Below are 27,452 nucleotides of genomic sequence, written 5' to 3'. Positions count from 1 at the left end.
CCATTACAAGCGGTCAGTAAAAACACTAATTGATTATTTAAATTTTTCCAGATGTTAGACGTGGTAGTGGCTGAAATAGAGATAATTGCAAATTTTGAGGAAATACTAGTTACTTTCAATCCTCCTGAAATAAGATACGAGCAAAATATTGAGTAAGTATATAAACGCGCGCGCGTAAAATGTCCTAACAGAATTCAATTTGTAGGATTCATACCAGTCTCCAACAGAAATTCGAAGTTTGTTCCCATGCAAGTACAGACATGGCTTGCGAGTGGCAGGTTTCAAACCATAAAGTGATACGCGTGCATCCAACTTCCTTTGTACTAAAGTCAAAAGGCGTCTTCACATGTAAACTGAGAATTGTAGTGTGCCAATACGAAGACATTAACGAAACATTAACGTAAGACAATGGGGATCGCATTGATTATCAAATAAGTTATACAGCTTCAAGGTCGAGAAAGATTTGTATGTCAAAACCCTGGATGTGGTTGTAAAAGTAGTCAAGCCAAGAGCCGTATTTTCAACTATCATGCTCAATTTTGGTTCCGTACCGAAAGGTAAAAACGTGCCCCCAAAATTTTTCAGTGTTATAAATAAAGGGGAGGACAAGGTAGAATGGTTCATTTTGGAATGTTTCTATGATTTTAATAAGGGGAGCGTATTTTATAAAAATTCCTTAGAGCATTTATCTTCAAATAGAGGAGTGCTAGCGAAAGGACAATCGAAGAAAATCAGTTACACCATTTCACATCCGACGGTAAAATAAAAATTGAAATAAGGTACTTTTACTTGTATATTTTTAGGAGAACTGCAAATGGTTTTCTTTTCTTATCTTAGCATCCGCTCATCCGTCTTTAGTCACAATGGAGTCTATCATTTTAGTACTGTATGAAGTTGCCGAACCCCAACTTACACTTCATTGCAACTTGCCCAGTTTCCCCACCATTTTTCCAGGGAAGCTTTTGTACTTGGGATGCACATCTTCTTACTGTCTATGTGTGCATAACACTGATAGGAAACTGGCCGGTAGTTTTACTTTTGGTACTCCAAGAGGTTATCAAGCCAACTGTATCGAGGTGATCTTCAAGCCGAAATCTGGAATTATTCCACCAGAAAAGTGTACACATGTCCTGATGTCCCTGACTCCTCTCAAACCCGGAATAATCGAAGATGTACAAATTCGCTGTTTCTTGAACCACAACAGAAAACCAGCGATTCTTACAGTAATGTGTGTTGTCGACAATATCAGGTTAAATATTTATTTGCCGAAACAAAATGACGCAATGGAGAAAATAGTTTGGCCGTCTACATTGCAAGATTTACAAATATGCAATTCGAGTATTGCTGGCGAAGTGACCCTGGTAGCTAATCATTCAGAACTGTACGAGATCTTGGTATAATTTTGTAGAGTGAAGAAGGTTCCCCAAATCTAAGTGCTGAAAACCTTCAGTTAGATTTGGAAGTAGAATCAAATGGAACAGTCGAATTGTTGGAGGAAATGCACTTCAATTCTTCCGAATCGGATTTTCTTTGGGACACATTTGTAGATGAAGAAATGGACACAGATTCTCTAACACCGCCAACCGACATTCTTTTGCAAACATGCTTTGGTTCTAATTTAACATTGCACGAGCATGTAACGGAAGTGAAATTGGTGCCTGTGAAGAAACGTTAGGGATTTAGATTTACTGTAATTAATTCAGCATGCTTCGATTTTACAGTTGCAAAAACGACTATAATTATTGAAAATGTCACTCCAATTCCCAGTGCTGTAAGTGTCTGTGCCAAACGTTTCCTTTCCAAACCGACTGAAAGAACCAGAGAGAAGCTCTTCAACCAATTGCTTGTAGATTTAAAATTGAAACAGGGAGGTGAACACCTTTGCTTTGTTTCTGCATAATTTAGAGCGCCTTTCAGGTAATGAGTGGGAAGAGTTAGTTAACGACTACGGTATTGCGGTTAGGCCATCACCCCAATGCGCAACTATCGAGATTAAGACTCCGGTTGAAATTGATTTATGGATTTATGCGAACACTTGGGGTATTTATGTTGAGGAAATAGCTATCATGGTAGAAAGTATTGGGGTATTTACTTTTAATATGTTAATTGAGGTTGTTGGTTCTCCCATTGAGTTTCCGATGTCACTTAATTCCATACTGGATGAAACGGTTATGAGGTAAGTTGTCCGTAATAAAATGGTAGTTATATTATTGAGGTGGGTGGAGTGACAACTGCACCTTAGTAAATCGCAAAAATGTGCCATTTTGTGCACCAATCCAAGTTATGTGCGTCTCACTTCATTTCTGGAGAAAGTTGTATAGGGTGCACTTAATAATTCGTAAAATTTCACTCAAATTCAGCCTGTCGACAGCTATAACTTAAATCCCCATTGACCAATTTCCCATCTATTCAATCCCATAGTGTAGAAAAACAATGCTGCATAAACTAAACGTTTCCCATAACCTTAGACAATCACGCTATATCTCAAGACTCCAGAAGCAATTAAAAAGTCAGGACCATACTGGAAAGTACTGTTAAAGGAGGTTACATTTTAGGCAATATTTGTTATTCTCTCCTTAGCCCTATGTAATAGTTTTGTGCTGATCTGTCTACCCCTAATCGCAAGATTGGTATGACTTTCTTTTCAGATATCTAAAACTTTCAGGTTACGCATCACCTCTCATTGAGGGAAGAATTCGTTTTTTTTTTCGTGCTGAATTATGTGTCCACCTTTTCTTTATAGGCCGCATAATAGTCTTTTCCAAACTGCAAATGTTTTTCAGTGTCTTCTCCATAGGAAACGATGGGAGATGTTCCAAACGTGATGTATTTCATAATACTTTGTGATGGATGCACACAAAAGCACAAAATATGCACAAAAATGCTACAATAATTTGACGATTTGTAAAAGTGGGATGCTATAATTGAAGGGTGTCATTTATCTTTCTATAGGTTTGGAACCTTCACTTACCTGAGCGAACCGAAAAGTCGTATGTTAAAGATAAAAAATATTAGTACGATTCCAGTATGTTTAGTATGGCACATATTTTTCAAAACTGATTACTTTACCTCCTTCAATCTCCTTATGGATACCTTTGAATCTGATTTGAAATCGTGTGATGATGATGTTGAGGAGCTCTCGACTAAATTACTTATCACTAAAAAATATTACGGAAAGGAAGATCATAAAATTTTTCAGGTGAGTTGAAATATAGATTCTCCTTTTCATATTTTTGGATCTTGTCCTATAACTTAGTCCAGTCAAATAAGAAAAAATTAAAACATTAATCGGTAAAGATCTGAATTTTGGTACACATGTTCATTAGTGTTCCCTATTGGACATACTAAAAGTCCCCGTCAAAATCTGTTGCGCTCGAGGCGCCATCCTGGAAAAGAGGAGCACTTCTTCAGTTTATTGCCTATATATCGGCAACAATTATTGATACGGAAAAATAGTTCAGATAAAAAATATAGTTTATTAAATTGCCCATAAAAAAGCATATTAACATTTTTTTGTATGTCCAATACTTTAGCTATAATCCGATATCGAATAGGGAATCAAGTAGCCTGAGCTCTCGAAACAGTCGCGCAGATATTTTTTTACAACTTTTTACAAATCATTAAATTCATTGAAAATTCTACCAGTATTTCTTATATATGCGAAGTCGTCGCACCCAAGCTTGGTATGAGACACGTTTAATAAGGTTTCTCATAAAACTCTCTCTCAATAGAACTTCATCTTCAATGTGAGCACTGAGTGTGGACTGGGAGCCTTCAGTGTCCGAACAGAGTTAAGGTAATTCTGAAGGTCTGATAACGATGTCGGTTTTAATATCTCTCACTAGCAGGCACGTTATACTTATGCAGATAAGGGCGTTCTTCAGCTTCAGAAATCATTTCGTTGCTCCAACACTTTTACACATTTTCGCTTATCTTTTTGAAAAAAAATGTTATGTCATTGCTAGAATGCTGTATCGCACGACGATTCTGTTCATTATTTGGCTCTGTTACAGCTATCGGTGTAGTCATAAAAAAGACGGCCTCCTTCTAAAACTACGATACGGGGCCTAAACGCGTTCTGACATATTCAACGTGAGATTACAGCTAATGTACTGGAGATACAAAAAAATGTAAATACTCTTTTTTATAGGGAATTTAGTAAACTATATTTTTCATGTAAACTATTTCTTCGTATCAGTAATAATTGCCGAGACATGGGCAAAAAACTGGAAAAGTGTACTGTTTTTCCAAGATGGCGTCTCGAGCGCAACAGATTTTGACAGGGACTTTTAGTATGTTCAATAGAAAGTCCCAATAAATGTGTATACCAAAATTCAGATCTTTACCAATTAATGTTTTTATTTGTCCAAAATTGCACTAATTTTACTGGACTAACTGTAATATGTACAGAATCAGATACAGATCGTTACATAGATTACTTGGGTAGATTTTTGCACTAGCAATATAGAGGTAGGCCGTATAAAAATTGATGTAATTGAGTTTGAAGTAATTGCCAAACGGATTTTTACCGACATTAAAACGCAAGATTTTTTTAAATATCAACATGAACGTCCGAACGCAAATGCTAAAAAGTAATGTTATTTTTGTTTGTTTTTGTTGTTGTTTTCTATTTATGTAGTGTAGTAGGTTGTTGTAGCTCCCCAAGTAGCACGCAATATGGAAGCAATAATGGCTATAAACTGGCGCAACATTGACTTCATATTGTATTTTTATATTGCGCCAACATAGAATGTGAACGTTTTTAAAAATTGGGCCAATATAGTTAACAATATTGGTTCAATGTCACTTACAATATAAAACCAATACTGTTATACTACATTGGCCCGATCTCATAGTTACAATATCGGGGAAATATTGCAGCCTACATCGGACCAATATAGGATGTAAATGCTTTGTAAACATGGGCCAATATTGTTGAACTATATTACCACAATATAGAATGGATATATTGGGCGAATAATGTAATCTAACCAACACCAACATAGAATTTGAAAGCTATTAAACCTTGATTCAATATTTTCTCACAAGGCCGAATCAATAATGTTGGACGATATTAAACCAGAGGTTCTAGGTATGTAACTGTACAACATAATAAAATATCAGGTAAATTGAAAAGCGTAGGAAAACGGAATATCGAATTTATTCTGTAAAGAAAGAAAATGATGTAAAACTAAAGATGTTACAATTAACGATTTATACTTTTCCCTTTCCTTGCGACCCCCGTCCTATTCTGCAGCAGATGCGAAAGTCCCACTCACAAGACCCAACAGCTTGGAATGTATTCTTAACTGTAACTAAACAATATCAAAGATTAAAAAATTACTTATGAAAATTGATATAATATCTGGTTATTAGCACAAAATCTACTTCGTGCCTACATCTAAATGTTTATGCAAGCATTACCAAACCAAAAAACTTAATCTTATAAGATAATACCTATATAATAGGTACTTACCCTTTATTCTCAGTTTCTCACAGGATGCACAAATAAAGAAAGTCACCAAATACTCGCTGACAATACTAACACTTGCACATCTACAAATACAAAATGAAATGAAGTGCATTCATAATCACACAGATCACGTAAACAAGTATGTCACCGTGGTGTAGGTAGATATGCTTAATGGCGTGCTTATGCAGCGGTGCGCAAACTCTCCGAAATGATGCTATACTTAAAAGTGCTGTCTCATGTTTTTAATTACATAAAGGCCCAAGATTGTGCCCATATATTTTTTCCTATATTGATTAATACAATATAGGCCCAATGTCGATAATATCAATATAATAAGATATCGAATTCAAACATTAGACCAACATTGCGCCAATATTGTTTTATTCTATGTCGATTAAAACAACATAGGTCCAATACCGACAATATCGATATAATAAACATATTGACTATACAATATTAAACCAATATTGGAAACATACGTGTGAGACTACATTGACTGACCAACATTGCGCGTATATAGTTTTTTTGTACATTGATTTAAACAATATATGTACAACGTCGATATAAACAATGTTGGTTACATAACGTTAAACCAATATTGAACCATTATTAGAAATATCCATATAACATTATATTGGTTATTCCAGATTGCGCCCATACCAGAATTATCTATATAGAATTATATTAGATATTCTATATTGATCCAACATAAACTTTTAAAATGTTGGATTTACAATATATGTCATATATAGGTGTAACATTGATGATGTTCCATATGAAATTTACAGAGATTTTAACATGTAGGTCCAATATAGAAAACGATATGCAATATTGCGCCAACATATTTATATTGGGCCTAGATATCCCCTTTCTAATGCCAAGATTATGTGCTACCTGGGATCCCTTATAGTAGGAGCGCAGACAATGCTGGTTGCAGCCTCTGAAGGGGGCGCAGGAGCGAGTTATGTTTAGTCAAAGAGTATTAAGTATTCTTTGGTTTAGTTGTAGTTGCTGATTGTAGGTATGAATTTAAGGAGCTGTGTTTAAGGAGTCATATCTTTATATTGTCGTTAACAAACGATTATTGTAGTAGTAACGACTTGACTTTGAACAACAGCTGTATTCAGTATCACTTGCACCGAAAATAGAATCGTTTGCTGATCATTACGAATTGAAAAGAGAAGGTTAGGCGACACTTAAAATGGCAAAGTTTTTCCGATCACAATAGATTGAAATAGATAGATAGGTCAGATTTCAACAAAGAGAGAGATGCGGAAAGAGATCAAAGTTCGGAGTCACTTAATAGTACGTAATATCACCCTCTATTATAACTGGGAGTCGGTGAAGGGGGTTGAAAATGTTGAAGAGTGTAAGAATACAATGTGGCATCAGTACCTCTCAACATTGCACGTTGGAAAAGAACGATATTGAAGAACTGTTTAATTTCAAAGGTATAATCAACTATCGATTTGATTTACTGGAATCATACACTGGTCCTGTTTCTATCAAGATTTGAACGAACATGTTATTAACTACCGTCACTTTCGTAAAATGGAGTTTGGTGGCGAGGAGGAGGAGTACGACGACAACATCTATCGCGATATTGAAGATGTGCTAAGCTATAACAAGGCGGTTGCAGATTCGTTAACGGTCTTTCAAAGCGCACGTTTTGATGAAACCGTAATTAATCCGATATTCACACCTATTCCTCACACGGAGAATCTTCGAACTTTGGGTTTTCCAGTGCACCGGTAGCTTGGTAGGTGGGTTGGGTTGTTGAAAGAAGATGGCAGGACGAGTTGGCTTTATTTTTGATTTTACAAACTAAAAGTTTTAACACATTAGTGTAACTATAATGACCTGAAAAATTCATACCTAAACCAGGCGCTGGCGTGGAATAATTAAAAATTATTTTGACCAAAACCACAAGGCTTTAGAGTGCGTAAAATTTTGCTCTTAATTGTGCTACGTTGCAATATAAAATATCAAATTCCCTTTCCTCTAACCTTTCCAGCGCCTGCTTTCACTACGGCAAAAACAAGTTTGCACATTCGGGCAATACCCGCGTATTTTTGAACTTTACATTTTAAATTACATTACCTTTAAATGAAGTTTCTGCTACACCAGTGAAATCCGAATATTAATTCAAAATCAAGAACTGATAACCGCCACGTACGGGTACGAGTTGGGAGGACAAAAAGTGGACGTGTCTAGGAATCTTGGAATTACATCCTCACTCAAAGGATACGTATCGTATACGTCTACCGAAAGCAAAGGTATGCAGCATTTGGGATGGTCACCTACAAACGAATCCGTTCAAGTAGATTACAACAAGAGCAACATAGAAAAACATTTCGCTGTATGTATACCGCTAAAGCACAAGCCAAGTTCTGCAAACATGCGATAAGAATTGGTGCTAGAAGCGATTCCGACTGTTACCGCCGACGATGCAGTAATAACGTTAAATACAATTTAATGGAAAGTTCCGCACGCGACGTTTAGCGACTGTGCCAAAATTGGCCTATACGAACGGATCAATAAGAGTGCAACAATTATAAGACAGGCACGGGCACAATCGGATTATGGCCAATCAAGACCTCAACCCAATCAGAAAACACGCGATGGGCAATTGTGGCATTTCAACGTAGCGGGATAAGTTTTCGCATGAGGCAAGAGCGGGCGGTTTCGATAACGTGAAAATTCGAAATCTTAAACTGCATCTTAAGTCTGAAAGTTATCCGTACGAAGCGATGCACTTAAATGTTAATGCAAATAAGTACATAACAGCATACCAAAACTACGTAAACTTTCGACTAGATTAGTACGCAAAGGACTATTTGTATTTTAAAAGTTGCCCAATATTTGTGCTGGACTGTTCGAGACAAAACGAATCTCTGAAGCATTCGACGGTTAAGCTGGAAATTTCGCCCCCTAAAATGAAGGTAGTGACACAGGAGAATAGGCTGCCCATTCACAATCTGGATAACCCCAAATGTAGAGCGGAAAAACATGGCGAGTTATTTCCAAACAATGTAAGATGCTTAATCTGCGGACCGTCCAGTTGCGGTAAAACGAACACGATGCTCAGTCTGCTAACTGAGCCCAACACGTGTACGTCTATTCTAAATCGCTAAATCAGGACAAATATAGGGAAATTTTGCAACCGATGAAGGATATCGGCTTCTTCACATTTAGTAAGAACGCAGACATGGAACTCAATGCGACCAAACCTAATTCGGTTTTTATCTTTGACGATATCGCTTGTGAAAAACAGGATAACTACTCATATAATAAACATGTTTAACGCTGCACTCGCGCTTGCGCAAAGGTAAACTTCTTATTTGTCGACCGAAAACTGCGCGTACTTTCAACAAATGGTGCAATGCTCATTAATCTAGTCACCCATGAAATTAGTAACGTTTTACTTCAAGTTCGCGTACTACTGACAATTCATGGCTGACTAGATTAATGAGTATTATTGAACGTTGTTGAAATACACCCACGCGCAGGTTTTTTGCGGTTTTCCGATGCAAGAGTATACTATACATTTTTAAAAGAGAATAAAACACTTGCTCTTTTGTTTTAAAAAAATAAATAAAACAAAAATTGAAAAATATAAACTTGAAATATTTTTGATTAAATAGATATATACGATATTCCATATCTACTTTTCGAACACCTTGTATAAAAATATAGGCTAAGCGCGTAGAGGTCGCCGTAGTACATGTAACGACAACGACTATACTTGTTCCATGAGCACAAATGTTTTTAAATTAAATTACATGATATCTTTAAACAATCACGCAAATGACGGCTTGTATTATACAGGGTGTTTTTTAAAGATGGGCCATAGAAAGCACATACCTTTCATACACCATAACCGTAGGTGTGTGCAATGGAAAGGCATTGAGTTATTTAAAATGGGCCATACATTGCGCCAATTGTTCTCAAATTTTGGCCTTGCGGTTAGTTATTTCACTGACAATTCTCGATCTCAATCCTTCAAACTGCATCAACAAAGCAGCAACATGTATTCCGCCATTCGAAAAGGTGTTCATGTAGTACAATTTGTACAAGAGTGGGCGCAGTAGCTGAGTGGTATGCCAGCTATTCAGTGCCGAGTATCGGGTATTGTTTGGTTGCCGGTGGAAAACAATTCGAGTACCGATTGTAATTTTATACGTTTATATCTGATTTGAATAAATTTGTTGATTTAGAAACAATTTCTACAGTACGGTGGTAGATGATTCGCGAGGAAGCTATGACTGAAACAATTGATGCCATGTAGGTAAATTTCCCTAGGCCCATTTTAAATAACTCAACGCCTTTACATTGTCGTATGGCCCACCTTAAAAACACACTGTATGTATAATATGTCTTCTTCAAAAGGTTACACCTCGCTGTATAAGACTGAAGCCGAAGCAATCGAAGATGATTACAATTACACATGATCCTCGGCATTTTCCAGTGAAATTTGAAAAAACTGACATCGAAGCCGACCTCCTGGGATACGTACATTTAAAAAAAGACCATAAGTAACACTTTACCCGTAACTTACATTGGCTAATGTAAAAAGATTTCAAGATGACTTGTTCTACCGGAAGTCTGATACGGAATCAACCCCAGTCAATGTGAAATTGCTTACCACACTGGAACTGCCACTGCTGCAGCTACAACTGTTGCAAGGTGACATGACAGTTACTGCATATGCTAGTGATATTATTGATAAGCATGAAGTACAGTACGAAAAAACACTCATCTTTAGAAACATTCACGACACAGCTGCAACAGTTTCAATGAATATTGAGAAACCGTTCAAAGTCTTGCAGTTATCTACAGTCGAAGCCGAAACTAGCGAACATTGCCCCGCAATCTTAATCAAACCTGGCGACTGCCTACAGGTAGGTTCCCAATTTTTGAACGATATCTTATCCATTTCTCCAAAGGTGCTAATCGAGTGCGTAGTTGACGTCGAATATGTACTATTTTACGCCGATGCGTTGTTTAACAATAAGAACTCGACCAACTTCGAGTACTTCAATCAGGACGAAAATTCTGTTACACTCGAACAAGACCTAAACATTAATCAACTTGGTGTACAGAAACAGGTAACACATGTAATATACCGTTGTTCTTTAACTAGCAATTTTTTACAGGTAACAAAAATGAAATTCATCCTTTACTATCCTGATCTACACATATCTCAAGAAACGGTTAACTTTCAACTCGTTTACATTGGCAACACCAAAATGGCGTTATTGATGTTGTCGAACACTAAAGGTATTTATTTCGTAATGGGCGAACAATTTGACAATGTCTGTTGATAATTATAGGTACACATTTACACTTTAGCATCATCAAGTCTATATTAGACAGTCCATTTAGGATTGTACCAAATAAGGGAATTGTTCCTAAAGCTGAAGGAAGGACTCTTTCTACAGTAACGTTAAAAATTTATTTTTCTCCCAGGTAAGTTTTTGATTTTGAAGATTGGGCGCGCACTTCAACATATACCTCCCAATTTTTCATTGGTGGGGTTAAAAATTAAAAATGAAACGCAAATTTGAGATGTTTGGGAGGAGGGGGGTAGCTTTCAAATGATTCATTTTGAACATTCGGTTTCTTCGGAAAACACTTTTGTTATCAGCCAATTTTTACTTTGAACGGAACTACATTTTTGCTTTTCATGGGCACTGAAAAGAAAAAATGAGTGTGGCAATCAAAGTGTATGGTGAAAGCTTAGTCTTAACTTCAAGAGCCTTTTTTTCTTATGTCAATTAAACTCCTAAAAGATATCCTCTATGTGAGAAGTAAAAGTGTACATTACATATAAGCTAGAGCTATATATTGATATAGGTATATGATCACTTTGTTGGATATATATTGAGAATATAGTGATGCACCTATGTTTATAAGTACCATTGGACTTCTTACCACCATAATGACTTGAATTATTTTTAGCGAATCCACAACCTACCATGAAGAAATTAACATACTGAGCAACATTCCTTTCCTCTCGAAGAAGGTGACCTTAACGGGAATAGGAACCCACAATGAAAAATTCTACGAAGAAGGAATATAAAATATTTTGTTCTATACTTTAATAAAGAGCGCATAAAAAAAACCAACCGAATCTACATTATTTGGCCCAAATCGCTGTACATACAAACGTTCGGTTTCGGAGAGAGTGGTTCCAAAGAGGCCTGGTCCGCCTAAGGTAGGATCAGGTTTTACTAATCGTAAATCTCCGAATGTCCTTAATGCCCACGCGACCATTGCTTCGTTTTCCGCCAAGGTAATCGTGCAAGTACTGTACACCAAGTAGCCGTCCTTTTTCAGCAAGGGAACAGCCTAAAACAGACAAAACACCCGTTAAAATGACCTTTTCCGTTAAAATTTGACCGAAGCGAGAGAAATGTTCTACAAATAAGATATGTCTAAAAATTCCCCAACCTTGTAAAATAACCATATACGTTTTATGAGTTTAACGCAGTCATTCAGAATTGAATTAAAGACCTGATGTATAATATGAAACTAAGCAGATGGTATAGTTTTCAAAGTACTAAGTAGTTTACTAGTTACGTCCGGGCGAAATTCGTACCGTCTTTGGGAAATCCCGTTTTTTCCCGTGTCCCGTTCCCGTGGGAACTTCGGGAAGTTCATTCGGAGTACACCTCCAAAGAAACCTACATTGTCAAATCTGTTTTCAACTGTAAAACATAAATAACCATTTTTTCCTGTTCCCGTTCCCGTGGGAGTTTCGGAAAAGTTTTTTACTAACTCAGAAACTTTCGCGGGTATACGTCCAACCATTCGGCATTACCCAAAGTTTCATCACAATCGGATGAGCGGTTTAGGTAGGCATAAGAGACAGACATGACAAACTTTCATTATTATTTATATTAATAATTATAGACCCGGCGAACCTCGCACGAAAACGCCAATGGCCATTGTGCGTGCTCGTTCTATTATTTCTTGTATTTTACAAATATTTTAATAGTTACAGCGATACAGAAAAATCATAAACAGATGTAATGAAAATCGGTCCAGCTGCTCTTAACTATTCTCAAACTCTTGTAGAACCTTTTCAAATGTTGGTTTTGCAATATTTCAACATTCTTGAATTATTCTCTGTCTTAGTTCGTCTATGTTCGCAGGTTGCGTTTTAAATACGACAGATTTCAAATGTATCATATTAGTTTATTTTTTGATTTGCACGATAATTAATAACATAAATGTAATGCTCAGTGGCGTAACTACAATGTCTCAAAGGTACGCAATGAGGACGGGCCCCGACTTAAAAGGGGCCCCGGCAAAAATATAATTCTTATATAAAAAATACTGAAAAAAATTGAAAATTTCCCGAACTCATTCAATGTTACGCTTGTGTTAATATTTACATATTATTTTGCGTTACTAAAGGAAGAGATAAAATTGTTCACAGGAGGTGAAAAATCCGGACCAATTACTACAATCTTAGTGTAAAGAATTCTTACACTATGCTACAATATACAAAAATTAACAATCCGAGGAAGTAACTATTGAATTTAAATCATCATATCATATTATTTAAATCTGACCTTAATTTAATACGAAATTTGATATGCTCAAAAGTAGCCAGCTCAAAGAGGTTTAAAAGTAACTCCATTCGTTTCCCATTTGTGAAAAATAACATTCCGAAGTCTCTTACATAAAGTACCTAAATGAAACACTTTGTTAATTAGCGAGACCTTCTGCAGTCCAGAAGAGATCTGAAGGTTCTGGATACGGTAACCTTAAACTGAACTTGTCTTTCGAGATGAATGCACTGACGAAACAGTTACCTTCATTCAAAAAAGGCCGATTCATACACAAAGAATAGAAATGTTTAAATGTATCTCCAGCGGCGAAATCAGACAGCTCAGAATGGACGAAAATACTATAGTGGAACCTAGAAGAGCAAAACAAAACACAACCGTTGAAAAGCGAAGAAATAAATTGGCTAAAATTGATTAATTCCTGAAGCTATCTTTATTAAAGAATCCGAATCTTCTGGGTTGTATTTCTAGTGAACTTTCATTTATATATTTTTAACATGGGTGTCATTAGAAATCCAAGCGGTTATATTAAGCGTAAGGGAAAGGGGCCCCCAAATATTTTTGAGGACGGGCCCTTAAAATGAAGTAATGCTATTTGGTATGGTTGGAAAGCATTTTTTCAGAGCTTTCCAACGACGTATCACACATGGGGGGTCACTATTTAAGATTTAAAAGTTGGGGTGGCTGGGGCGCAGGGGGTTGGAGGGGGTGCGTCGCCAACTATGTCATTGTGATTCCCCCTCCGAATTACCGAAACGGATTTTGATTTTTTTAAATATCTCGTTTATTTACTAAGACATGGGGGGTGGTAAGTTTTCAAATTGCCACCCTGTATATAAGATTGCTATTGAAAAAACGGATAGGTTATCTGTAGAACTTTTATCTCACTTTTTTCGAGATATATTACCACAGTTAGTAAGTAAGCTGTGATATTACCATCTTACCGTATGAAATAGTTTGCGCTGAAGAGGAACGTACGATTTCAGGACCGCCTCCGTCACACGACTCGACAATTGCGGCCGTTTACCTAAAGCACTACATGGGACATCCAGCAGGATTCTGTCAAAAGTTTCAGTTTGAAATGGAGGCCCTCTCGAAACATCTGCGTCATGCCCATCAGTCACTAAAATCTTCGTGGCATCCGCTTGGAAAACTAACGCGTTAGCACCGTACCTCCTGCACGTTTCTTCTAGTCGCTTTACCTTGGAGGGTGTTTTATCCACCGCCACTAAAATTCCCTAAATACTCTCAATGAATAATCGACATTTGTCTTAACTTATTTACTTTATGTTGCATTAAAGTTGATATGTGTGTTGTTTTATTGCCAGGTGCGGCGCACATGTCTAAAATCGTTAATTCCGGTCGTACTTTCAAAGCGTGAACGCATATAACTGAGGGTATGTTTTGTAAGAGCGTGGAACCCACTGGGAACAGAGATTCGTTTATACTCGGGCAATGAGAAATTCTCTCGGTGACTTCGATTGCGATTCCCCTGAAATACAAAAATCCAAAATTAATTGCAAATACCTATGCAACAAAATTAAATAAGACATTCAGTCCGTTGCTAATTATAAAATGAAGAAAATGTTGATAATGTCAATTGGTAGTGGCGGTAGTAGTTATGAACCGACAGGGTTTAATTTCTGTGAAGCCAAAGCAACAATACTCAAATTAATTAATATGACAGCCAGATCTTTATTTTTTTAAGAAGTTATTTTGGTTGCATAAAATTAGGCGCCCTTCAGAAGAGATTTTTTCATATAAAAGTAAACATAGGGAAAAACAATACATCTGAGTTTTACAATACGCGATATGCTTATCTTCAGCAGAAGAATCTTTGGTTAAAATTTCAAAGAAATATCTCCATAACTAAGAAAGTTGGTATTGCGCAGATTTGATTTTTACAATCTACAATATGCTTGTCATTGCTAGAAGCATCCAATATCTCCATAAATAAGAAAGTTGACTTGCGCAATTTGCGCGTGCACGCACCTTGATTCTTACAATATGCGATATGGTCGATGTCTACTAGAAGCATCTCTGGTTAAAATTTCAAAGAAATATTTCCATAGATAAGAAGTTGACATTGCGTAGTTTACGCATGCGCACGTCTGATTTTTACAATCTGCAATATGTTTGTCTTTACTAAAAGTATCTGTGGTTAAAATTTCAACGACATACCTCTATATAACTTGACACACATGCGCACATTAATCGTCATGATTTTTCTTGGTTGAGGTGCCAGAGCTATTAGCTATCGAATGCAAAAAGAACGGACTAAATATCTTAAAACTGTGGTCCTCGGACGGACGGAGAAAGTGGCCATAATAGCGCCTGTTGGAAAATGTGCTAAAAAGTGTAAGTCGCGACGCGAGCTAGTTATTTGTTATTTTGATAAGTGGTAACACAAAAGGATATGGGCATGCGTTCAGATTTGTAGGGTTAGGATAATTTCAATAAGGTAGTTTCAGTGTTTGCTTAGAATATTTCATTCGATTTTGTGTTATTAAATCTTTTTGACATGATTTTGGCGGTTGGTCTACGTGTTCTTTTATTTTAAGACTATAACGAGATAGGTACATATAATTACAAATTAACATATTTAGAAACGTAGCTGACGGACTGCACGACGAGGGTCGTTCTTCGGTAGGGCACTTAGGGCTACGTTGACATAGGGCACGGGAACATCAATCGGTATGAGCTTCCAGGTTGGCGTGGATGCTTTGATTGGCGACGGCGGAAGCGGGCTGATGAAGCGCGGTACGGGAGATCGTCGGCGCATCTGACGTTGTGCGTCGGGGCGCTCCTTCCGCTCTTTGCGTGGTGTCGTCGACGGCATGAAAGTGTGTTACGTATTTGTGGCAGCTGAAATACGTTCGTTAGCTGCCCCTACTATATACAGCCGGGGTCTTTCGCGCCAGGCTATATAACAACGCTGGGCTTTGGTGGCAGGCTATATAATAGCGCTGCCGGATTCGTTCCCTACTATAATAGCCGGGTCGGAATGAATTCTCGTAGTTGCGTGCACGCTTATAAAGGCTGGCGTGGGAGAGGGGGTGCCCCTTCCTTATGACTGATAGCGTTTTCGGCTGGACGCTCTGGTGCGCACTTTTTGCGCCCTCAGAGCGATTTTTATGTTCGGCTGGTGTTTTGAGTGCGCTCTTTACGAGAGTGATGCTTTCGGCTGACATTTAAGAGCGGTGAATTTCGCTCTTGGGGCAATTTTTCTTGCTCTGAGGTTGATAGTTAGGGCAGGCAGAGCAACTTTCTAGTTCAAAATAAAAATGGCTGATCAATTACAACAACAGTTTCAAAAGTTTAACATTTTTATGGAATTTGCCATTGAATTGTTAGAATCATCTAGCAGCGATGAAAGTGACCAGGAAATAGGGATATTAGTGGATCAGATGCATAAGCACCCAATTCCAAAAATTATCAATTATGTCGAAAATGTTGTTTCCATACTTAATGATTCACAGGTAGGTAAGTCGCACATTGATTAGTACAGTACTTTGTCCAGTATTAACAATGTTTTATTTAACAGTTCAAAAGTCACTTTCGTGTAAAACGAACAACATGCTACAGACTTGTTGAGCAGTTTGCCAGGAGTGAATTTTATCCCAGTGAACATAAAGGTGGTAGTAGTTTAATCTCGGCTGAATGCCATATTTTGAGCTTTTTGTGGTGAGTAATGAATTATACAGAATTTGTACGCAATAGAAATACAAATGTATTTTCAGGTACGCTGGAAATAATTGCACAATAAGAGAAAGTGGCGATAGATTTAATATGTCGTTATCGACCTTTAGTTCAGTTCAACGACGAGTGATGTCATTTTTATTGGATCTACTACCAACAGTCATTCGTTTTCCAAAAACAGATCTGGAGAAAGAAAGAGTAGCTGCAGAATTTGAGCAGGTAATAACTAATGCTTTTTATTAGTACCTTTGTACTTTGTTTTTCATTTGTAGATATCTGGATTTCCCAATATTTTAGGCTGCGTGGATGGTTCCTATATAAATATTAGGACGCCTGCACATAAGATAAAGTCGACATATACAAATCGTCACGACATTCCTAGCATCACACTGCAGGGAATCTGTGATGCTAAAAAAAAATTTTTAGATGTATTTACAGGACCTGCCGGAAAGCTGCATGACAGCAGAGTTTTCAAATTATCTTTCATTAGTAGCGAAATTCAAACACTATCTAACAATGGCCATTACCATTTAATTGGAGATAGTGCGTACCCAATTAGGCAGTGGTTACTTACACCGTACAGAGATTACGGAAATTTAACTCGGCAGCAAATAAAGTATAATAAAAAATTAAGTTCATCAAGAGTTAAAATTGAGAATGCGTTTGGGCTTTTAAAAGGGCGCTTTAGACAACTTGGCAGGTTAGATTTTCATAAGGTAGTAAAAATGGCACAATTTATCCTATGTTGTTGTGTACTGCATAATATTTGCATCGATTATGATGATATTTGTGAAGATATCGTCAACGCAAATGAGGAAGATAATGCTATTGGTCCAGATCGTGAACACGAAATGCGTAGATTAGGTGAACTGAAAAGACAGTATATTTGTGACCTATTAAACCACGAATAAAGTGTACCAGTTTATTTGGAAAAGGTATATAAAATGCATAAAGAAAAATCAGTAGTTTTTTTAAATTCCTATGGTTACATACTAATCAGTTTTGTTGAAAAATTTTTCGGCTAAATTGCGTAACAAGTCTAATTTTTCCTTGTGACGCCGGTTACGTCCCTCTTCTTTTTCTTTTGCAATCTCCATAAGGACTTCACTCACGGGTCTCTTTCGGCTTGGAAATGTTGGTGTTGCACTTCTTGATGATGATGGTGATTCTTCTGTTTTGTTGGCACAGTTATTTTTATCAACAATAATACACTTTCCCACACCCATCCTTACAGGTGGTTCAACAGAATCATCAATGGCAGCAATCCTTGAAAGCTCTTCTTCATATGGATTATGTTTTGGTGATTCGCCAGACGTTCGATTAGTCTTTATTATATTTTTTTTTCTTTTCAGAACGGTTTTATACCGATTTTCGCACTGCCCTGCCGTTTTTTGTATATTCAAAATATTCTTTATATCTTCAGAAATAGCTGACCACAACTGCTTTTTTTTCTTAAACTTTCTTAATGGGCCAACTAGTGGCAAGTACGTTTCGTACTTGTCAAGTAATAATTTTGTAGCTTGTTCGTCCCACATCTCTAGTTCAGGAGCACGATCTTCTTGTGGCTCCGGAGGTTGAATCCCTATTTCCAGAAAGGTTTTATTGTCAAGTGAAAAAGCCAGTGTTCGTATTTCATTAATTTCTTGCAGAGCATTATTTTCTTGCAAAACTTTGATGTAATCAGGGAGTAAGTCAGTGGGATTAGCTATTAAAAAGAAATAATCATTGCTAGCTGAGCTAATTCTGTTTACAACTTACCGGTTAAACTGTTAAATGTTACTTGGTCCAGTGATAAAGTAAATTCAACTTCGTTAATTTTTAAAAATATACAATATTTTTCCATCTTTTCCGGCGGTTAACGTGACTATATGTGAGGTTAAGTAGTATAAATTTCGCGCTCTCAAAGTTAAAGGCGTGTTCGGCTGCGATTGATTTCTCTCAGAATCGAGAGCACTCTGTGACGTCAATACGGTGCGAATTGCCCACTCGCAGTTTATTCAGCCGAAAACGCTATGAAACTGGGCGTCGATTCCCGAAGATGTGTTTTGTTCACATCGACTGACCTTGATGTGAACGTCAATGCCACTGCATTCTCGAATCTACCACATCGAGCGAAAAGTTGATCGAACGCAACGACTGGTCTAGACCACTCGTTGCGTGAAAGTCATGCGCAGTTGCAGCTACAGGACGGATCTTGCAGCTGTTTTGCTATAGAGGTTATTCAGTGCCCTAACCTATAAATTCACATATTTTCTGTGAAATAAAACATGGAATTGTTCGAGGATTTTCTGGTTATTAATAGCAGTATCCATAATGCAAAAACAAAACAAAATACAAAACTGACAAATGACAGTTCAATTCTTGTCTGTGATTGGTTAGCGCATAAAGTTTGTCCACGATTCGGGAATGCAGCTAAACTTGAACTTATCCCTATCGTATACGATCATGACGTCATGGCAGCCGGTCACATCACATGCACATCACGGAGCATATCGACTAACTTCGGGAATCGATGCCCTGGTTTCGGCTTCGCTCGCGCTACTGTGGCGATTGCGACGTTGCGCGATGTCTCTGCATTACTATTCATGAGAATCAATAGAGGTCGCCACTGACAAATTGCAATGTAAAATTATATCGAACTTTGAAAACGACTCCAGGGCTTATACAATCATTTTTTAGGGTGGTTTTTGAAAATATAAATTCTAAATACATTTCTCTAAAGCGACTATATAAAGGTTTTACTAGAAAGACAGTAATTACTACAATATTGCTAAAATAAGAATACACATTTTACTTTTTATTTTAAGCAATTGTTGAATTTTAAAGTACAGTCGCTGTAAAACTGCTCCTCTTCTTTCAATGTTGAAAGTTTTGTAATTTAAAATCCAATATTTCGGCCAGGAGTCATTCTCAAAGATTTCATTTTTTAAAAAGTTACATCAACCACAATGGCGGCAAGCAGCAGTAGTGCAGCTAAGATTTACTAAGATAAAATGACATTTGTGATTTGAATGTGCGTGGGCGACCACCCTACGGAAAAAAAGACCGTTTGGAAATTTTACGATTGTGTAACGCTGCCCGTATCCTATGCCTATCCTACGACGTGCATTTCCTAAAAAAATCACAGGGGTGCAAAATAGTTATTTATGCATCAAGGGCATTAAGGCGATATTTATGCCGAGGGCGACAGAGCCCGAGGGCCTCCGGCCCGACGGATTGTAAGTCGCCCGAGGGTTAAATATTGAGTAATGCCTGAGGTGCATACAACATTTTATTTTTCATCGTTCCAAAGAATACATTTCCAATATACAAATGTCATGATTATTGTTTGCCCAATATTAAAGTGCTTCATACGAACCAAGTTGTATCTTTTTTATTACATAATATAACTCCGTCAATCAATTTGACAGGCCGTTTGGGGGCATAATGAGATGACAATCCATTATACCCTCTCATTATGCCCTTGGGCGTAATAGACTGCTTCATATATCACATAATATGACAGATATAATTGACATATAATAGGCAAATGAAAAATAAATGCATTTATTAGCTATTACATAAGAATTATAAACATAATATCACAGATTTGTCTGTGATAATATGGAGAAGGGCGGGGGGGGGGGGGGGTCGTTAGGCGCAGAGACCACATCTACTCTCGAAATTCTCCGGGTAGAGATCATGGGGGGCCGGGGTGAATTTTCAGTAAAAAAAATATTAATTGCCCCGGCGCCCGGAGTAACTATTTTTTCAGTAAAAAAAATATTAATTGCCCCGGCGCCCGGAGTAACTATTTTTTCGGCACGGTTAATTTTTACTTCACTGCACCCTCGTAGCGCCGCCCCAGGGCATCCTCTGTCAATTTCGAGGGCAGATATGGACTCTACGCCCCCTATAACCCCAGAGTAGGATTTCTCCGGCTTGTCATATAACGAGCGATCAAAAAAGGATTGACAATCCAGTCGCGGATTTTCCGGGTAAGTAACCAATAATTCCAAACAAACACTTTTTTTTCTAAATAAAGCAAATTCCCCTATGTATCCTTTTAAATTCACCACGTCAAAGCATCATTATAACTTATACGAATTAAGATCACTTAAATAACTCTGGTAATAGTGCATAATCGTTTTTGCGTGTACCTTTAACTGTAATTTAATCTATGCCAATCAGCTGTTTTTTATCTCGTTAAAATAAGCAAAGGAATGTGCACAAGGTCATGGAAGCCAACATATAAAAGTAATTTAATTTAGAGTATACACAATCCAATTGTGTAAGTCGAGTACCACCTACTCGACACAATGTGGCAGCACAATTTATTTACTACAAAAATAATACTTCACTATTTTCGATTTTAACACATGCTGCGACCTCTGATATTTAATAGCGAATCTGGTTGCCTCATTTTTCATAAATTTGTTTAATTTTTCAATTCGTATGCCGTCCTTAAGAGCACAGATTTAAAAATATACTAATTACATCTGTGGTTAAGAGTTAGAATGTGGTTAAGAGTTAGAATGTTAGATAGTTCACAAAACTTTTTTGTGAGATAGTTACGCAATCGCTAAGAAATACAAAATAAGTAGGTAATAGCTGAGCTGTAATCAAAAGCTAAACAAGAACAAAGTAAAATCATTTACGAATGCGGAGTGAAAATGCACTAGAAATGCATTTATGGTCCGTGCCGTGGCGATAGCCATGCTAATTGAGTCACACAGACAACAGTAAATACCACCCACGCACCCAAGCAAAAGAAAAACACGAAAAAACTAAATAAAAGATTATTTTATTCTAATAGACTATTTAACAATGAGTTTCAATCGATTAAAAACTTTAAAATATGGCGATATCAAACACCAAATAATAATAACACATAGTATGACGAACCACAAAATCATGACGGTAGTATCGACTTTACGTTGGAACCAATGGGTGTACAAACTCAACAGCATTGTAGCAAAACCAACCGAATAAGTAAATACGCCGCAAATACGATGAATTAATTTATTGTTAACAGGACTAATGTAACTTTTCAGCCTGTAATTATACAATGCCGTCACCCCACTAACAATGACGGGAATGCAAGATATAATTGAAACAAAACCAAATATGCCATGCCATGAGTGCAAATGACGCTTTCCATTGAGGTCCTTGTTCACGTACACAATTATATAACCAGAAACGCTAAGAGAGATTGCAACGCCCTGTATAATCCAATGTGCTCTTACTTTTCCTTTGTGTGTCAAACCCAAATGCTTTATCAACGTATTGTGAGAATTGAATACTAAAATACCTTCGCCCATTAAGAGTATCCACTAAAAACAGCACCTGTTATTGTCAAAAAAAGGACCAATAACTTTATTTGTGTACTTACACCAAGAGCCAATAGGAGTGGATGCCACGTAAATAAAACCACCTCGTTACTTAAACATAAATAAACAATAAATACGCAATATGAGAGAATAAATACGTGAACCAGCATTGTTAGGGACGCCCCTATTTTTGCTAGTCGTGAAGTCATACTATTAACTTCCATTAGGTACGTTCGTCTACTTCACATAAACAAAAGTATGAAGGAAGAGGAACATCTGTTGATTCGTGATCAAACTGCACTCTACTAATTGTACAATGAAGAAAATAATCGTTTGGAAACTTGGAATTCCCTCTTTCCTTAACGAAAGTATTTACCCAACTATTAAGATTACGATTCAACTGATTCCAGTATAAGCAGTAGCAATAAAAGCGTGTCATTTTTTACAGTAATAATATCGATAACCTCGAGGATTACGGCGTTAACAATTTCACTGGTATTAATTCATTAACCGTGTAATCCCTCCTATAACACGCCAGAAAAAAAGTGGTCGCGTTTTAACAGAAAAGGGGATTTAATATGTCCCTGAGGGACCTTATCTACTTTATTTGCTTTTGGCTTAGTCACTAGTGTCTATATTTATACAAATTATTATACATACGGTACTATACCATTTTTTATACACAGAGTAACGTTGTAAAATTGTTTCTACACATGAAATACAACGGTCTTTTTTGTCCCGGAGACCATAAACGCGCAAGCTTTTGAGTAACTCTTGAGCTTGACTCACGACCAAGGTCCGTGCTGACGACGTAAATAAAAGTTTTAATTCTGGCGAAATTGCAAGCGTATCACTGCGTACCACCAGTCTAAATACACTGTGGTACCACAGATCTTATCGATAGATACCGGGTGATCGGAAATGATTGCAATTTGAATTTGGCGCTTAAAACTTAGGAATTGGAGATCGTTGTTTTCCCCAATTTGCGATTCAGATTAACACTAAAGACATGTATTTACAAATGGGGAGTGTAGCTGCGAGCGTTTTCTAACAGAGGGTTTTTTTTTTGCTTGGACCAGTGGTCATTCAACCAGCTACGTTATGTATTTATGTTTTTTAATTTACAAAGTTATATTTCCATCTGCTAAAAATTGTATTAAACATGTTATTGTAGCAGGTTAAATAAAATTGTACTAATTCTAAAGTGAATTGAGTTTATCTCACTGTTTTTTGACACTTAAAAATATAATCCCTTAATCCTATACTACCTGAAAGGCTTTTTTCTTAAGAACTTGGGGCTGTCTTGAATTAGCTTAACTTAATTTTCTAATTAGAAATAAAGATCACAATTAATCATTCAATTTGTAGCGCACTCGTACAACTCTACGATATTCTCTTACGTCGATTATGCGAATAGATATGTTTCGATGTGTCGTGCTTTAATAAATGACGATTTAAATGTTTAAGCCATGCATGTCAAACACGCGGCCCTCCGTTCTCAAACCTCCGGCCCGTCACGATGTTTGCAAATTATTATTGAATTGTACCGTGTGCCCTATTTTGGTTGAGAATGTAGTTTTTAAAGATAGAGACTTGTAGTTTTCGCGAACCTGTGACACTTTTGTGAAACCACAAACAGAATCAATCTAGCTTCGTTTGATTCTGAGATACCGGGTTCCGGCTCCTGTAGCGCAGTTCAGTTAAATCTGGACTGTGGTGCTAAGGGTTGTTGGTTCGAATCCGGGTTCGGGCATAGATATTTGTAAATGTATAGTGGGTTGGGTTGGTAGAGCCGCCTGAAACCCCGCCCACTCAAAACTAAAGTCAACATAAATAAATAAAAATAAAAAATTTGACTTTTGGAACGTTATCAGTTTATTACATCTTACTACCGATGTAAGATTAAAAAAAGGTAAAAACTGCCTATTTTAATATTGTGACGTAAAATCGAGTCGCATAGTAAAAAAATGACCAGTTTCCGAGGTTTGACCCAAAGTTGGTATATTTTAACGTCAATTTTTGTGTGTTCTGTTTCCTAATTACATTAATGTATCACAACCTGTATTGTTTTAATTTGAGCGATGAAAATCAATAAAAACCTTATTTTTTAGTCTTTTTAAATACCTAGAAGGCCATCGGCCATGGATTCATGAGATTTTGATTTGTTGATTGTATCCATGGTAACTAAGGCAGCCGATATTAATCAATAAAATGGTTGACTGTAGAATCATGTCATTTCAAAATTATATATAGGATGATACATCAATGCAATCACGAAAAAGAATTCAAAAAATGGTACGTTAAAGTATACAGAGTGTTGCATTTAAAAGATACCAAGTTTGGGTCAAATTTCAGAAACGGTGGTCGAGCATTATTTGTTACTACGTCATTACTAGATTCTACGTAAAAATATCTAAAATAGGCAGTTTTACGTTTTAACCACCCGTACGTTAGTAAGGGAGGTATTGCATCGGGGTAAAAATGACCCCCCTCCCACTTTTTTACGGAAATACACGTTTTGAGGTGCCATCAGGAATCCGAATCAAACAAAATTTTGATGTCAGCCTGTTTATGGGTCGGTCTGTACTCTCATTTCCGGGAACCAAATTTGGTACCCATATTCTTAGACATAAAAAAAGGGCTGTATTTGTTCGTGTTATTGTTTTTTATCATGTGGCCCCCGGCTATATGTGGAAACCTTAAAATGGCCCTTGATGATAAATGAGTTTGACATGCCTGCTTAAGCATTGGAGCGAAATTACACTGATAGCAGATATCTTATTCTGCTCGGCATGTCAATGTATTGTTATCAGACGCAAACACGTAAGTATCGTGTAACGAACAACAATTTTGCTGATGAATAGAGATACCTGAGCCTCCAAAGCAATGAATGCAGATTCAGATTGGATTTCTAATACTTCCTGCTAATAAATTTACACTACTTATATCTAACAATTTTGTAAATGTATAGTGGATTGGGTTGGTAGAGCAGCCTTGGCTGAAACCCCGCCCACTCAAAAATAAATACAACATTTATTTTGCATTTATTTTTGAGTGGGCGGGGTTTCAGCCAAGGCTGCTCTATCCACCCAACCCACCATACATTTACAAATATCCATGCCCGAACCCGGATTCGAACCAGGCACCATTAGTACCACAGTTCAGCTTCAACTGAACTGCGCCACACTGGCCGGCAATTCGTTTTGGATAGTTTTTAAGCCCCTTTAAACACCTCTGTGAACATTTCAAATTGTGTAGGTCAAGCGCTGCATTTGACGAGCCTTTATAGAGCCTTCTAGGTCATCGTTGAAACTTATACGTCTATTTCCATAAGTTTAGGTTCTTTATTAGATGCTTTCTAGGTTCTGAAAAGAACCGGAAAACTCTGGGAATAAACTTGCCGCGCTTGCTTAGTAAAAGATCTAGAAAGCTGTGGAAATGAGTTGCTGTCGAGTCGCTTTTGGAAATTCAAATTAAGTACTATACCTACGTCTTTCGCTATAGAAACCGTTGCACGTCATTGATTTGTGTATCAATTTTAGACATATGCTGCAACACTGCAACATGTACAAAAAAAAACAAGTGTGCGAAATCTATAGAAAACTTGTCTGAAATTGATTCATAAATCAATGACGTGCACCGGTTTTTATAGCGAAAGACGTATATTTACCATGTAAACAAAAATTTCAAAGGTGACTAGACGGCAAACTCATTTTTGATCGCATAGTATTAAAAACTAGTTCCCTTAGCGCCTTTATTTTGAACCCGACGCAAAAAGTGTAGAAGCCTTTTTTGTAGATCTCATCAAGACACATCTTTTTTGTAATTAACATTTTTCACTCTGATGCTTACTTTTAGAGAAAAATGCAAATTTAGAAAAATAAAATACCTAAAAGTTTAACTTTTCAATTCAAAACTTCTCAAAAACAAAGGAACTCACAAAAAAATTGTAATGAACTTTTTTGTCGAGTTTTTCAAGTCATTTTGACCAGTGTATGCGAAAAAAATTAAAAAAAAATGTTTCAAGTCGTTATGGCTCTTTTAAACTTTTGACACCCTCAACAACCATGAAGATGGTTACGGATCAAAACCAAAATAGGACGTTTTCGATTTTTTCAAATCGGTTCAGGGGTTTTTTAGTTATCATGTTCACAAAACGTCCAGAAAACGCAATATTGGCATATCAAAAATTTTTCACAATTACAATAGGTACTTTTCTTACTTTATACCATTGTTTAAATTTTATACCTACAAACTTTATAGGTAGGTATGTTTTAAAAGATGAGATTTAAAGTTGTATATTTATAATGAAAAGCACTTAGGACTTGAGTCTCTCTTTAGGCTCGACTCTTCCTGTGCCGCAATTGCATCCTTCTTCCACTAGCTCTAGGTAGCCAAGCATTTTTTCTCACAAAAATTATTGGTTTGAATATTTTCATGAAATAGTTTTTTGATAGACATATAGGGTGTAGTACTCGGTGTAGTATGATCTTTGGCATAGGCCACTTTTTAGTAAAGTATCATAAATAACAGTTTCTCTTAGACTTAGAACTATCAAATGATAGAACTGATAAAGTATGTATACTTACGAGGGTACCAAATTTAACCCAAATAATTGCTCTCTATTCATTTTAATTGTACCATTTGCAATGAACAATTTCCCAGGTGATTGGTATACCGTGGCGAAACCCTTCTTACATTTCCCCTCGATGTCTGCAAATATACTAACTCTGTCGTTTACTTTGGCCCCTTTAAACAGGAGATATTAAAACCAACCCTTCGATAATCTCAAATTACACCTTGCAGCATACCAATTACTCCAGGCGCGAATACATGGGCACCACGTAAAATTGCAGTGGCACCGTTTACGTCCACCACAACTTCATTCGATTCCTTTACCAAGTGGGGGCACGAGGCCTTATCAGGGTGATGCAGCAGAAGAAGGTCGGGGAAATTAGGGTGAACTTCTACTTTTCCCTTGTCGACAATCTACAACTTCACTGATAATAAAAAAACAGGTACACTCGGAGTACCTTTTCCACCAATTTTCGTATATCTTCGAGTTTAAAAGCGCTCTTGTTAACCCTAATCGATGTAAGTTGCGGAGATGTGCAAAGCCACCCCAACAATTCCTTCAAGTACAGTTCATTTTGAATCTGAAAAGTTTCCCGCGTTACGACTACGGCCAACTTACAAAACGGCGAGTGAAAGACAGGTTAGGTACCTTTTCGTTTTCGTTATTCGTTTTATGCTTGGATTGATTTTCCAAAATTAAACCATTTATATTCTCCGCGAAAGGCGAGGAAGGATAGGGCATTTCGAAAAATCCACTATTTCACTTATCGTCTAATTTCACAATTAAAAAGTTGGTACCAATCGCTGGCAAAAGTCACG

The 27,452-nt window shown here is 37.0% G+C and overlaps 5 protein-coding genes across 7 annotated transcripts; 2 read left to right on the top strand and 3 right to left on the bottom strand.

The window, feature by feature from the left end:
- On the top strand, positions 1-11,593 carry LOC116177348. Of its 2 annotated transcripts, XM_031496309.1 has the most exons (14): positions 1-152; positions 206-400; positions 445-757; positions 804-1,361; positions 1,409-1,670; positions 1,722-1,871; positions 1,918-2,176; positions 2,953-3,199; positions 9,863-10,008; positions 10,050-10,374; positions 10,420-10,581; positions 10,630-10,753; positions 10,807-10,942; positions 11,435-11,593. In XM_031496309.1, exons 1-14 carry the CDS (start codon positions 52-54, stop codon positions 11,553-11,555), a joined length of 3,099 nt encoding a protein of 1,032 aa, XP_031352169.1. In that variant the 5' UTR covers positions 1-51; the 3' UTR covers positions 11,556-11,593. The 2 variants fall into 2 exon arrangements, with proteins under 2 accessions (XP_031352169.1, XP_031352170.1); XM_031496310.1 differs by lacking the exon at positions 1-152 and having other exon boundaries at positions 274-400; positions 452-757.
- Positions 11,564-27,424, bottom strand: LOC116177349 (putative methyltransferase NSUN6). The gene is made up of 7 exons (XM_031496312.1): positions 27,283-27,424; positions 27,092-27,214; positions 26,858-27,047; positions 26,648-26,807; positions 14,335-14,542; positions 13,995-14,288; positions 11,564-11,824 (listed from the first exon to the last, which is right to left on the bottom strand). Exons 1-7 carry the CDS (start codon positions 27,373-27,375, stop codon positions 11,567-11,569), a joined length of 1,326 nt encoding a protein of 441 aa, XP_031352172.1. The 5' UTR covers positions 27,376-27,424; the 3' UTR covers positions 11,564-11,566.
- On the top strand, positions 16,314-17,689 carry LOC116177350 (putative nuclease HARBI1). 2 transcript variants are annotated; one of them, XM_031496313.1, is made up of 4 exons: positions 16,314-16,529; positions 16,595-16,734; positions 16,791-16,968; positions 17,022-17,689. In XM_031496313.1, exons 1-4 carry the CDS (start codon positions 16,335-16,337, stop codon positions 17,658-17,660), a joined length of 1,152 nt encoding a protein of 383 aa, XP_031352173.1. In that variant the 5' UTR covers positions 16,314-16,334; the 3' UTR covers positions 17,661-17,689. The 2 variants fall into 2 exon arrangements, 1 of the variants encoding a protein (XP_031352173.1); XR_004146656.1 differs by having other exon boundaries at positions 16,400-16,533; positions 17,022-17,161.
- LOC116177351 lies at positions 17,718-18,767 on the bottom strand. The gene is made up of 2 exons (XM_031496314.1): positions 18,508-18,767; positions 17,718-18,454 (listed from the first exon to the last, which is right to left on the bottom strand). The coding sequence occupies exons 1-2, from the start codon at positions 18,590-18,592 to the stop codon at positions 17,742-17,744; spliced, it is 798 nt and encodes a 265-aa protein (XP_031352174.1). The 5' UTR covers positions 18,593-18,767; the 3' UTR covers positions 17,718-17,741.
- Positions 21,514-22,669, bottom strand: LOC116177352 (cytochrome b561 domain-containing protein 2-like). Its single transcript, XM_031496315.1, has 2 exons — positions 22,121-22,669; positions 21,514-22,061 (listed from the first exon to the last, which is right to left on the bottom strand). Exons 1-2 carry the CDS (start codon positions 22,280-22,282, stop codon positions 21,546-21,548), a joined length of 678 nt encoding a protein of 225 aa, XP_031352175.1. The 5' UTR covers positions 22,283-22,669; the 3' UTR covers positions 21,514-21,545.
- Positions 27,425-27,452: the final 28 nt, after the last annotated feature.

This window comes from Photinus pyralis, unplaced genomic scaffold, assembly GCF_008802855.1.
Source record: "Photinus pyralis isolate 1611_PpyrPB1 unplaced genomic scaffold, Ppyr1.3 Ppyr1.4_LG7, whole genome shotgun sequence".
NCBI lineage: Eukaryota > Metazoa > Arthropoda > Insecta > Coleoptera > Lampyridae > Photinus > Photinus pyralis.
This window is presented reverse-complemented; position numbering and strand designations above follow the sequence as displayed.

Excerpts from the sequence above, each read along its gene's own strand:
- LOC116177348 (XM_031496309.1), top strand. The coding sequence starts at position 52 with ATGTTAGACGTGGTAGTGGCTGAAATAGAGATAATTGCAAATTTTGAG. Across the intron at positions 1,362-1,408 it reads TTGCTGGCGAAGTGACCCTG|AGTGAAGAAGGTTCCCCAAA; the intron begins GTAGCTAATCAT and ends ATAATTTTGTAG. Across the intron at positions 3,200-9,862 it reads AAGATCATAAAATTTTTCAG|GTTACACCTCGCTGTATAAG; the intron begins GTGAGTTGAAAT and ends CTTCTTCAAAAG.
- LOC116177350 (XM_031496313.1), top strand. The coding sequence starts at position 16,335 with ATGGCTGATCAATTACAACAACAGTTTCAAAAGTTTAACATTTTTATG. Across the intron at positions 16,530-16,594 it reads CCATACTTAATGATTCACAG|TTCAAAAGTCACTTTCGTGT; the intron begins GTAGGTAAGTCG and ends TTTATTTAACAG. Across the intron at positions 16,735-16,790 it reads CATATTTTGAGCTTTTTGTG|GTACGCTGGAAATAATTGCA; the intron begins GTGAGTAATGAA and ends ATGTATTTTCAG.
- LOC116177351 (XM_031496314.1), bottom strand. The coding sequence starts at position 18,592 with ATGGAAAAATATTGTATATTTTTAAAAATTAACGAAGTTGAATTTACT. Across the intron at positions 18,455-18,507 it reads AACATTTAACAGTTTAACCG|CTAATCCCACTGACTTACTC; the intron begins GTAAGTTGTAAA and ends TCTTTTTAATAG.
- LOC116177352 (XM_031496315.1), bottom strand. The coding sequence starts at position 22,282 with ATGGAAGTTAATAGTATGACTTCACGACTAGCAAAAATAGGGGCGTCC. Across the intron at positions 22,062-22,120 it reads CACTCCTATTGGCTCTTGGT|TGGATACTCTTAATGGGCGA; the intron begins GTAAGTACACAA and ends TGCTGTTTTTAG.
- LOC116177349 (XM_031496312.1), bottom strand. The coding sequence starts at position 27,375 with ATGCCCTATCCTTCCTCGCCTTTCGCGGAGAATATAAATGGTTTAATT. Across the intron at positions 14,543-26,647 it reads GGGTTAAATTTGGTACCCTC|GGGAATCGCAATCGAAGTCA; the intron begins GTAAGTATACAT and ends TTTGTATTTCAG. Across the intron at positions 14,289-14,334 it reads CAACTTTAATGCAACATAAA|GGAATTTTAGTGGCGGTGGA; the intron begins GTAAATAAGTTA and ends GAGAGTATTTAG.